This window comes from Coloeus monedula, assembly GCF_965178545.1.
Source record: "Coloeus monedula genome assembly, chromosome: 2".
Classification (NCBI taxonomy): Eukaryota; Metazoa; Chordata; class Aves; order Passeriformes; family Corvidae; genus Coloeus; species Coloeus monedula.
The window spans coordinates 119,745,163-119,757,771 of NC_138782.1; the positions used below are offsets into that span (position 1 = coordinate 119,745,163).

General features: G+C 62.6%; 1 protein-coding gene across 1 annotated transcript; it reads left to right on the forward strand.

Annotated features, from left to right (window-relative positions):
* Nucleotides 1–247: 247 nt before the first annotated feature.
* Nucleotides 248–12,609, forward strand: KIF3C (kinesin family member 3C; the record flags this gene model as incomplete). The annotated part of the gene is made up of 8 exons (XM_082302637.1): nt 248–1,660; nt 6,809–6,910; nt 7,169–7,291; nt 7,394–7,512; nt 8,795–8,911; nt 9,434–9,542; nt 10,481–10,656; nt 11,504–12,609. The coding sequence occupies 8 exons, from the start codon at nt 248–250 to the stop codon at nt 11,595–11,597; spliced, it is 2,253 nt and encodes a 750-aa protein (XP_082158763.1). The 3' UTR covers nt 11,598–12,609.

The following is a 12,609-nucleotide window of genomic DNA, read 5'->3' on the forward strand; positions in this document are numbered from 1 at the left end:
GCCCCGCCCCGGCCCGCCCCGCCCGCCCCATCCCCGCACCGGGCGGGGCGCAGCGGCCGCGCTGCCATGAGCGAGCGCCCGGCGGGGCCGCCCCGCCGCGCCCCGGCCGCCCGCGCCCCCCGCCCCGGCCGCGCCCGCTCCGCCCCGGCCCCGGCCCCGGCCCCGGCCCCGGCCCCGGGGATGCCGCGGGGGCGGCGCGGCTGAGCCCCCCAGCCCCGCTGCGCCGCCGGCCCCGCCCGCCGCCGCCATGGCCGGTAAGCCCCGCAGCGGCTGCGAGGCGCTCCGGGTGGTGGCCCGGTGCCGGCCCATGAGCCGGCGGGAGGAGGCGGCGGGATACGAGCGCGTCCTGGAGCTGGACGTGAAGCTGGGCCAGGTGAGCATCCGCAACCCCCGCGCCGCCCCCGGGGAGCTGCCCAAGACCTTCACCTTCGACGCCGTGTACGACGCCAGCTCCAAGCAGGCCGACCTCTACGATGAGACGGTGCGGCCGCTCATTGACTCGGTGCTGCAGGGCTTCAATGGCACCGTCTTCGCCTATGGCCAGACCGGCACCGGCAAGACCTACACCATGCAGGGCGCCTGGGCGGAGCCGGAGAAGCGCGGCATCATCCCCAGCGCCTTCGAGCACATCTTCACCCACATCTCCCGCTCACAGAACCAGCAGTACCTGGTGAGGGCCTCGTACCTGGAGATCTACCAGGAGGAGATCAGGGACCTCCTCGCCAAGGACCAGAGCAAGAAGCTGGAGCTGAAGGAGAACCCCGAGACCGGGGTGTACATCAAGGACCTCTCCTCCTTCGTGACCAAGAACGTCAAGGAGATCGAACACGTGATGAACCTGGGCAGCCAGACGCGCTCCGTGGGCAGCACCAACATGAACGAGCACAGCTCGCGCTCCCACGCCATCTTCCTCATCACCATCGAGTGCAGCGAGACGGGGCCGGACGGCGAGGAGCACATCCGCGTGGGCAAGCTCAACCTCGTGGACCTGGCCGGCAGCGAGCGCCAGAACAAAATGGGGGCCCACGGAGAGCGCCCCAAGGAAGCCTCCAAGATCAACCTCTCCCTCTCAGCCCTGGGCAATGTCATCTCGGCCCTGGTGGACGGCCGGAGCACGCACATCCCCTACCGGGACTCCAAGCTCACCCGCCTGCTGCAGGACTCCCTCGGGGGCAACGCCAAGACAATCATGGTGGCCACCTTGGGCCCGGCCTCCCACAGCTACGACGAGAGCCTCTCCACCCTCAGGTTTGCCAACAGGGCCAAGAACATCAAGAACAAGCCCCGGGTGAACGAGGACCCCAAGGACACCTTGCTGCGGGAGTTTCAGGAGGAGATAGTCCGGCTGAAAGCCCAGCTGGAGAAACGTGGGATGCTGGGGAAGAAGAGGAGAAGGAGCAGCCGGAGGAAGAAAGCGATGGATGGAGAGGGCACCGTGGACAATGAAGGGGAGGATGAGAATGAGGATGGCCTGGAGAAGAACATGGAGAATTACTTGAAGGAGCAGAAGGAGAGGCTGGAAGAGGAGAAAGCTGCTATCCAGGATGACCACAGCCTGGTGAGCGAGGAGAAGCAGAAGCTGCTCCAGGAGAAGGAGAAGATGATAGAGGACCTGCGGAAGGAGCAGGAGGCCACGGAGCTGCTGGCCATCAAGTACAAGGTTTGTGTTGCCACACATGGTCACGAGTGGGGTCAGGGGACCTGCTGTTCCCCCAACCCCTCATGTGGTGTGGGAATGGATCCCAAGCAGGGAGGCTGGGGGAGGTGCCCACCCGCATGCACAGGCGTGGGGGCCTCCCAAGCACCGTGTCCAGGCAGGGTCCCCAAGGGCAGCCCCAGGCTCCGGTGTGGGGCTGGGCTGGGCTGGGCTGGCCCTCAGGCACGGACCTGTGTGGGGACACTGCGTGGGGGGACCTGTGTGAGAGCTGCAGGGGGTGGGAGGGAAGGGCCGTGGGGCGTTGGGTCACTGGTGGCACGAGTTTGCTGTGCTCAGCTCTTGTCCCCCTCGGCACAACAAAGCAGCTTGTGTGGGAAGGGAGAGTGACGGGAGTGATGCTGCAGATTCGTCCCCGGTGGCCTCGGCAGCGAGCCCAGGGCTGGGGCTGGTGACACGGTGCACCTGCCCCCACCTGCCCCCCCGTTCTGTCCAGCCCCTGGCTCCCACTGGGCGCTGTGGGGACGGGCAGGGCTGTGAGCTCATGGTGGGGCCTGGCAGCTCTGCAGGGACCCCCATCCCCCTCCCCACCCCAAATCCTTCCTGGCACCCCGAGCCAGAGCAGGGTGAGTGGGGGCAGCACTGCTGGTTCAGGGATGCTCAGGGCTTTGGTGCTGAAGGTGAGAGGGGCCACGGCAGTGCCAGCTGTGCCGGGGGTCTGGGGCTGCACCTCCCCCTGCCCCAGCCCTGCGCCTGTTCCCGCTGAGCTGGGGGGTCCTGACCCCTCCCATCTGCCCGTGGTGGCCGTGGGGCTGGGACCACAGTTCCAGCAGTGGGGAGGGAGCCCCAGCACCCTGATCCTCAGCGTCAGGCTCGGCACAGCCCCCACAGCACAGCCCCCACAGCACAGCCCCCCTGGCACCGCGTCGGCCTGGATGCAGTGACTGGGCTGGAGCCCAAGCAGGGACCCCTCTGGGGGGAACATGCCCGGGGTGCCAGGGCTGAGCAGGGGTCCAGACCCTCTTCCGTGGCCAGGGTCGTGTTTGTTGCAGCCCCAGGGACATGTGGCCATGCCCAGGGACATGTGATCATGGCCAGAGATGCGTGGCCACGCCTGGATGCCTGCACAGAGACCGTGGGATCCCACTGGGACGTGCCACTGGGGCAGAGCCGTGGGCTGCTGGCTGGCACAGCGGGTGTCCCGTGACGGGTGTCCCGTGACGGGTGTCCTGGCAGAGCAGGATGCCTGGCACAGGGGTCCCTGCAGCCGTCCCCCCATCGCAGTGGGGTGCAGGCTGTGGGGTGCAGGCTGGGCTGGCAGCTGTCCAGCACAGTCTCCCTGTCTGGCACAGCAGGGCTGGCTCAGGGCCACTGTGTGTCCTGGAACTGCTGAGTAACAAGGCAGGGCCGGAGGCGAGATGACACCATGTCCCTTCTGGTGGCCTTGGGAGCCACTCCACACACAGGGGCCCTCTGGCTGGGGGGGTCCAGCACAGTGGCAGCACAGAGGTGTCACCTTGGTGAGCAAATATCCCCCCTGTGCCAGCGACAGAGGGGCACAGCCTGCTGTGACACTCACCCCAGTGGGCACTGCCCGGGGCACACTGCGGGGGACACTGGGTGGCCTGACAGGGCTCATGGGCAGCTTTGCCACACAGTGGGGCCAGGCAAGGAGCCAGTGGCTCCACAGTGACCATGGCAAAGGCAGCCAAGGTGACAGGGGGACACGGGGTGCCCCCCACACCCATGGGTGACACACTGCACCCTGTCTTGCTGTCACACTCGAGGGTGTGGGCTCTGCCTCTGCCACCCGGCTGGGACGTGTGGGACATCGAGCTCAGAGAGGTGGGGGCAGCCTGCCCTGGCAGATGTGAATTTGGGCACCCAGATGTGCTCCTGGGTACCCAGATGTGTGCCCAGGCAGAGGGGCTGTGCCACAGGGGAGCCGGGCACGGGGTGTGGCTGCATCCAGCAGCTGTTCCGGGGGCTGAGGCCTCGGTCAGCGGGAGGGAAAGTGCTGGGAAGTTCCTTGGGTGCAGGAAATGAGTTCCTGGGAGAGGCTTAGTGCTAAAGGAGATTGGGAGTCTCTTCGTTAGAGGGAATAAATGCCCTGGCAGGGAGAAAGCAGCAGCACTGAGAAACCTCTTAATCCAGTGGGGATGGTGTCTGCAGGGGGGAGTTCTGTGGGAGGGGATGGCAGTGGGACCATTGTCCCAGCACCCACCTGGTCCCCACCCTGCAGCCCAGCGGGGTCCCTAGGGGACACTCAGCATCAAGGGGAGCGACTGGGACCAAGAACTGGGTTTGGAGGAGAAGGGGTGAGGGGCCCGTGGCACCCCAGTGCCCCCAGCCCTGGCAGGGGATGGCACAGGGTCGGGTGGGGGGGCTGCCCTTGGGGGTCTCAGCCCCCAGCAGAACACCCAGCCTGGGACACCCATCGGAAGGGAGGAAGGAGCAATCCCCAGGGCCAGGGGGGCTGGATGGGGCACCCATTGCAGGCTGGGCACCCACAGCACTGAATGGCTGTGGGGGTCTCACAGGGTGGGGAAGGTGGGAGTTGCTGGCACAGTTGTGGGGGTGTCCCCTGGGTGCTGGGGGCTGCCTGCATTCCCCCAGAACTCACAATGTACCCCCTGCAGCTGGAAGGGGAAAAATGGGGGGGAAATCATGGAAATAGAGCCTTGCCCCAGGTAGCTGTCGATGGGGACAGGGGTCACTGGTTTGCCAGAGCCTCCCACTCAGTGCTGGTGGTGATGCCTTTTCCTGGTCTTAAAATCAAGAGTCAAACACGGTTAGAAGGGGAAAAGGGATTTTACCTTGGTATTTATTTTAAGGATCCTTAGGTGCACACATCCAGGTCATATGCACTGAAATGCACCCTGCCGAATATGCCCCAAAAGATTGGGTATAACATTATAGGTGTTACTAATTAGCAGATCTATCAAAGATTCCCCAATGAGAGGCTCGAGTGAGCCCCCCTCCCCAAGGAGCCTTCCCCTGGATGGTTCTATCTTGGTTTACAGAATGTGTTCTGGAGAGCACCTTGGGGTCTGGGGCACACTGATCCCCAGCTACGAAGCTTCTAAAATGTTTAGTCTCTCAGCTTGACAAGTGCAAGAATGTAGGCAAAAAGCACTAAGAGTACAGAAGTTGTAAAAAGGTATAACAGGGGTATAAAAGAAAAGGCAAAAAATCTCCATGGTATCAGTGGCACAGCACCCCCATGGAGACCCCTGCCCAGGGACATGTGACAGCAGCACCATGACCATGTGTGCCCCCCCAGTGCTGGCACCACCCTTGGAGGGCCTGGTGGCCCCTCTGCCCCTCAGGGCCGTGGCCATGGCAGCGCTGGGGGCCAGGCCCTGTGAGGAGCAGGGCCCCTGGATCTGGGGGAGCAAGAGGGACCCCCAGGGCAGACACCAGTGGGTGAGGGTGGCCACGTGCTGGTGGCAGAGGGGACATTTCCGAGATGGTGGCCGAGCTGTCTGTGTGTCCGGGAGATTGATTTCCCAAGCCGTGTGCGGTGTCCTGGGGACATCTGGGTCTGTCCCTGCTGACCCCCCTGAGGCGCAGCCGTGGGGGGCACAGGCTGTCCCCCTGCTCATCCCCTGCCACTGGTGCCCCACGGACACCCTGACACGGGAGCAGGGCTGCAGGCCCTGCACAGACACACACACACCCAGACATGGTGTGCTCAGCCCCTCACCCGTGTGCACAGACACCCGGTGCTCCGACACGCACCCATGGGAGTGTGAACGCGTTCAGCCTGGCACGGGATGTGCTCCCTGTGTGTGTTTGTGTGTGTGTGCACACGTCCTGCACGTGTGTGTGTGTGTGTTTGTGTATGCACAGCCTGTGTATTTGTGTGTGTGCACACAGCCTCTGTGTGTGTGTGTTTGTGTGTGTATTTGTGTGTGTGCACAGCCTCTATGTGTGTGTGTTTGTGTTTGTATGTGTTTATGTGTGTATTTGTGCATTTCTGTGTGCACACAGCCTCTGTGTGTGTGTTTGTGTGTGTATTTGTGTGTGTGCACAGCCTGTGTGTGTGTGTGTTTGTGTGTTTCTGTGTGTTTGTTTGTATGTGTATTTGTGCATTTCTGTGTGCACAGCCTCTGTGTGTGTTTGTGTGTTTCTATGTGTGTGTGTGTGTGTATTTGTGCATTTCTGTGTGCACACAGCCTCTGTGTGTGTTTGTGTGTTTCTATGTGTGTGTATTTGTGCATTTCTGTGTGCACAGCCTCTGTGTGTGTTTGTGTGTTTCTATGTGTGTGTGTGTGTGTATTTGTGCATTTCTGTGTGCACACAGCCTCTGTGTGTGTTTGTGTGTTTCTATGTGTGTGTATTTGTGCATTTCTGTGTGCACAGCCTCTGTGTGTGTTTGTGTGTTTCTATGTGTGTGTGTGTGTGTATTTGTGCATTTCTGTGCACACAGCCTCTGTGTTTGTGTGTTTCTATGTGTGTTTGTGTGTGTATTTGTGCATTTCTGTGTGCACAGCCTCTGTGTGTGTGCCAGGGGAAGGAGGGGGCGGAGGCCAGGCCGGCAGCTGCTGCACATCCCTGGAATCCCAGCTGTGCGGAAGGAAGCGGGCCCGGAGCAGCCTGGGCTTGGAGCCAGCGGCCCCGTGGAGGGGACACGTCACCCACACCCCCTGCAGCCACTGCTGCTGTGCCCGAGGTGCTGAACCAGCCCCAGGCTGCTGGGTGTCCGTGGAATCATGGAATTGTTTAGGTGGGAAAAGCCCTTCAAGGAACACCGAGTCAAACCATCCCCCAGCACTGCCAGGGCCACCACTGACCCCTGTCCCCAAGTGCCACATCCACGGGGCTTTTCAATCCCTCCAGGGATGGGGCCTCCATCCCTGCCTTGGGCAGCTGTGCCAGGGCTGGACAGCCCTTTCCACGAAGGAATTGTTCCCAATATCCAGCCTAATCGTGCACAGCCCCCTCCCTCCCCACCAGCAGCGCACCAAGCACAGGAGCACTGAACGCCCCCACTGAGAGCAGGGATGAGGACAGGGACCGGGGTGGGTGTGACCCCCAGTGAAGGTGGTGTGGGGCAAACCCTGTGGGTGGGGGTGGGGAGCCCTGCTCTGACCCTGCTGCTCTGGCCCCCTGGCTCTGACCCCCCGGCTGTGACCCCCCTGTCCCCCCCAGGCGATGGAGAGCAAGCTGCTCATCGGGGGCAGGACCATCGTGGACCACACCAACGAGCAGCAGAAGATGCTGGAGCTGAGGCGGCAGGAAATCGCTGAGCAGGTAACGGGGCAGGGGGTGACGGGGGTGTCCCGGGGCAGGGGGTGACGGGGGTGTCCCGGGGCAGGGGGTGACGGGGGTGTCCCGGGGCAGGGGGTGAGGGGGGTGTCCCGGGGCAGGGGGTGATGGGGGTGTCCCGGGGCAGGGGGTGACGGGGGTGTCCCGGGGCAGGGGGTGACGGGGGTGTCCCGGGGCAGGGGGTGACGGGGGTGTCCCTGGGCTGGTCCCTGGGCCGGCTCCAACCCGTCCCCTGTGCTGCAGAAACGCCGGGAGCGCGAGATGCAGCAGGAGATGCTGCTGCGGGACGAGGAGACCATGGAGCTGCGGGAGACCTACACGTCCCTGCAGCAGGAGGTGGAGATCAAAACCAAGAAGCTCAAGAAGGTGAGAGCATGACAGCTGGGGACAGGGACTGGGATGAGGATGTCCCTCCCCAGGGCTCCCCCAGCCCTGGGGCAGGGCTGAGGTGCTGCTCCCCCCTCCCAGCTCTACGCCAAGCTCCAGGCCGTGAAGGCTGAGATCCAGGACCAGCACGACGAGTACATCCGTGTGCGCCAGGACCTGGAGGAGGCCCAGAACGAGCAGACACGGGAGCTGAAGCTCAAGTAGGTGTTTGTGAGGTGCTTGAGGATCCCCTGGGCCCAGGTGGCCCTGAACTGGGTGTGCAGAGCAGAGGTGGCGGGCACAAAGCAGGGCTGGGGTGTCAGAGCAGGGCTGGGGTGCACAAAGCAGGTCTGGGGGGCTCAGAGCAGGGCTGGGGGGCTCTGAGAAGGGCTGGGGTGTCAGAGCAGGGCTGAGGTGTCAGAGCAGGGCTGGGGGGCTCAGAGCAGGGCTGGGGTGTCAGAGCAGGGCTGGGGCTCAGAGTGGGCGCAGATCTTGAGGGATTGACCCTCCCAGTGATGGCGACAGCCGAGCCCTCCCCAGCTGTCAGTGGTGGCACAAGGTGTGGCCACTGGGACCTGTGTGCTGGGTGAGCGGCACAGGGGGCGTCCAAGAGTTGCTGAGAAAGGGGAAAAAACAGAAAATATTCCAGCAGAACCCCTGGCTGTGGCTGAACCTGGGGGTGGCAGTGGTGGCGGGGGGCAGGTGAGCCCCGAGGGCACCTGGTGACCTGCTCTGGCCCCCACACTGTCCTCAGAGGGACAGCAGCTCTGGGGGACTCGGGGTGACCCCAGCTCCCTGGAGCTCCCCTGGCACCGGCAGAGCCGGGCAGAGTTTTCCCTCCGGGAGCCTCCCACAGCTGCAGCTGCTGCTCCACCGCCCCCAGGGATTTGTTCTCACTTCAAACACTCCTCTCTTTCAGTGCCTTTAACACCCCCAGATATTTACAAGCACTTCAGCATTTTCAGGGTGAAACAGTTTCACTACAAACAGAATTCCGTCTCCAGCTTTGCCCCTTCTCCCCTCCGACGTGGTTCTGACTGTTTGGAACCCAGTGAGTTGCAGCTCACTGAAGCAACTCGTTGCTTCCAAACAGTTTTTGACAGCTGCTCGACTTGCCCCAAAAAACATGGGAAAAAAAGATTCCCCCTGGGGTCCACTTAGCATCTTTGAGCTTTCCTTGATTTTCGGGTCAGGCAGTGGGAGAGCAGACGTGGGAGGAGAGGAGGGAAGGGGTCCTGGTCCTGCCTGGAGCCCCAGAGCTGCCAGTGGTCCGGGCTCCTCTCTGATGCCTGTCCTCTCCTGCCTCTCCTCTCCCTGTGGCTGCATCTATTGCTTCAACCTCTCCACTTCCATCACATTCTCATCCTCTGGATGTTTCTTCTCCCTGCAACGTCGCCTCCTCTTCCTGCCTTTCCTCTCCCTTCCCGACCTGTTTTCTGTCTCCTGTCACATTAACTCCTTCCTCTCCCGCTCCTTCCCCGTCGCTCCCGCTCCGTCCCTCAGGTACTTGATCATCGAGAACTTCATCCCTCCCGAGGAGAAGAACAAGATCATGAACCGCCTGTACTTCGACGGCGACGAGGACCAGTGGAAATTCCAGCCGCTGGTTCCCACTGGAGGGTACATCCCTGTGTCCCTGTCCCTGTGTCCCTGTGTCCCTGTCCCCAGCATACATCCCTGTGTCCCTGTCCCCAGGGTGTGTCCCTGTGTCCCTGTCCCTGTCCCCAGGGTACATCCCTGTGTCCCTGTCCCCAGGGTATGTCCCTGTGTCCCTGTGTCCCTGTCCCCAGGGTATGTCCCTGTGTCCCTGTCCCTGTGTCCCTGTCCCCAGGGTGTGTCCCTGTGTCCCTGTCCCTGTCCCCAGGGTACATCCCTGTGTCCCTGTGTCCCTGTCCCCAGGGTATGTCCCTGTGTCCCTGTGTCCCTGTCCCCAGGGTACATCCCTGTGTTCCTGTCCCTGTCCCCACCTCAGCGTAGGAATGGCCCCAGGGCTGGGGGGACCAGGGACTCTTGCAGGTGCCCATGGGTGGGAATCCCCTCCAAGCCCAGCCCCAGGGGAGGGGCCGCCCTTCCCTCACTGATGCAGCTCCCTCGGTCCCGGGTGGCTCCGTGGGTTCACATTCCCTGCTCCGTGTGCTCCAGGAACAGCTCCCAGATGAAGAGGCGCCCGACCTCTGCCGTGGGCTACAAAAGGCCCATCAGCCAATATGCCCGGGTGGCCATGGCCAGGAGATCCCACCCCCGCTTCCGGGTATGTGAGGGAACACTGGTGTGTGCCAGGGGGTGGGAAGGCATTGGATAAACAGGATGGATGGATGGATGTGTGAATGGAGGTGGATGGATGGATGGATGTGTGAGTGGAGGTGTATGAATGGGTGGATGGATATGGATGGATGGATGGATGGATGGATGGATGGATGGATGGATGGATATGGATGGATGGATGGATGGATGTGTGAATGGAGGTGTATGAATGGATGGATGGATGGATGTGTGAATGGAGGTGGATGGATGGATGTGTGAATGGGTGGATGGATGGATGGATATGGATGGATGGATGGATGGATGGATGGATGGATGTGTGAGTGGAGGTGTATGAATGGGTGGATGGACATGGATGGATGGATGGATGGATGGATGGATGGATGTGTGAATGGAGGTGGATGGATGGATGAATGGATGGATGGATGTGGATGGATGTGTGAATGGAGGTGTATGAATGGGTGGATGGATGGATGGATGGATGGATGTGGATGGATGGATGGATGTGGATGGATGTGTGAATGGAGGTGTATGAATGGGTAGCTAGAGGTGGATGGATGAAGGCAGATAGTGAGTGGATAGGTGGAGGGATGGATAACACTGGCAGAGAAGATGGAGTCAACAAGCTCACGAGGATCTGGGATACACCAATTCAGGCTCCCAGCTCCTCCCAGCTCCAGTCCTGGAGCTGCTGGCTCTCCGGCACCTCCTGCCATTGGAAAGGACAGGGCTGCTCAGCCCTGCGAAAGGCCGGGAGAGCAGGAGCAGAGCCTTGAGCCCACAGCCCAGGGTGGCTGTGCCGGTGCAGCCAGGGGAGGATCCCCTCCCCGCCGTGCCAGCGGCTCCCCGGGCAGCGTGGGTTGCTGGAGCCGGGTCCCTGCTTTCCCTGCGGTGACTCCGTGCTGGCTGTCCCTGTGCCCTGGCCAGGCTGAGAACATCATGTTCCTGGAGCTGGACCTGTCTCCCCCGGCCATCTTCGAGTTCGAGCGCAGCAGGGACCCGGCCGAGCAGGACCCGCGGGCGCTGCACCTGGAGAGGCTGATGCACCTGGACAGCCTCCTGGAGCGGCCGGCGGCCTCCCGCGTGCGCAAGTCCCGCTCCTGGTGAGTGACACAGGGCTGGGGACACGGGGGGGCTGCGGCACGGCCGGGACGTTCTGTGGGAGCCAAATGGGGGCTTGGGGCAGGCGGAGGAGTCGCAGCAGAGCTGGAAAGGCCCCGTTCCACCAGGGCTGATCTGCTGTGAGCTGCTGGGTATGGTCAGAGTGTGAAATGCTGCTGACATTGTGCTATGGGAACAGCATCGTGTAGAGCTCTGTGCAGGAGGGACATGGAGCTGCTGGAGGGAGCCCAGAGGAGGCCCCGGAGCTGCTCGCAGGGTTGGAGCCCCTCTGCTCTGCAGCCAGGCTGGGAGAGCTGGGGGTGCTCACCTGGAGAAGGATCCAGGGAGAGCTCAGAGCCCCTTGCAGGGCCTAAAGGAGCTCCAGGAGAGCTGGAGAGGGACTGGGGACAAGGCACAGAGGGACAGGACACAGGGAATGGCTTCCCAGTGCCAGAGGGCAGGGCTGGATGGGACATTGGGAAGGAATTGTTCCCTGGGAGGGTGGGCAGGCCCTGGCACAGGGTGCCCAGAGCAGCTGGGGCTGCCCCTGGATCCCTGGCAGTGCCCAAGGCCAGGCTGGACATTGGGGCTGGGAGCAGCCTGGGACAGTGGGAGGTGTCCCTGCCCATGGCAGGGGTGGCACTGGATGAGTTGTAAGATCCCTCCAACCCAAACCACTCCATGATTCCATGATATTCCCATATCCCAGACCCATGCTATCCTCCCACCCAGCAAGGGGCACCCTTTGACGCTGCCTGCACAGCAAATGACCGGGAAAACGGCTGGATTTTGGGGAGGGTGGGAAGCCAGGGCAGGGCAGCAGAACCCAGAGTGTCTCTGTGTCCCCAGGTGCCAGACGCCGCGGTCGCTGCCGTCCTCCACCACCCACGTGTCCCTCGCCTCCAGCTCCCCGTGCGCTGCCCCGCTGCCGGCCCACGAGTGACGGCCTGGACGCCTCGTCCCGGACTGAGCCCCCGAGGGCCGAGGGGGGCCCGGCCCAGCGGCCCCAGCTCGTCCTTGTCCTCAGCTACTTTGTGTGTGTTTGTGCGAGACACGAACGGCCCCGGGCCAGGGCGGCTGCCCCTCCCTCCCTCCCTCCCTCCCTTCCTCTCTCCCTTCCTCTGCCCCCCCATCCGGATCTGTCACTTTATTTATTTAACCTATTTATTTATGGAGTGGGTGACGCGCGGAGGCAGGATTTGTGCTCGGACTGATGAACATCCAGGCTGGCAGTGGGCACCGTGCTGACCACCCCGGGTTTGTCCAGCTCCCAGCCCTCCCTGCACTGCCTGGCACAGAGCTGGGCACAGGGACACCGCCAGGACACTGCTCCATCCAGGCAGGAGCAGCACGGCCCCTCTCCAGGGGCTTTGGCAGAAGCTGAGGCCACCCTGGCCCCAGTGCTGGCTTTGCTTTGCTGGATCCCAGGGAATTTGGAGATCTCTGCGTGGATTGGGAGACTTTGTGGTGGCAGCACCGTGTCACAGTCCCCCAGCGGGACTCCCCAGCCTGCATCAACACTGGTGGCAGCAGGGACACCTCACCGACTCTGGGCATGGCTGTCACGCCAGGAGCACCAGCTCCAGCCACAGGGCTTGCAGAGTCACCAGACCAAGTCACCCAAAGCCGAGGGCTTTGTCCACCTGTGCCACGCTCTGGAGATACTCTGGAGACAGCCCCTGCCAAGGTTCCCGATGCCCGGCTCACTCCCGTCCCTGAGCGTGGGTGTGCACCTTGTGCACTTCCTGACAACAGCAAGAGGAGGGAACCTCCACCGCCTTCCAGCGCCCCTCCAAAGACACGCTCAGCCTGGGAGCAGCCCTGCCTGCGGAACTCCGGGCTGAGAGAGGCTCCATCCTGCAGCTAAAGGCACCGGAGAAATGTGGGACAAGGAGGTGACGCCCAGGGCAGCGATGGCATCGCTGTTCCCAGACAATGGCACACAGAGGTCACCT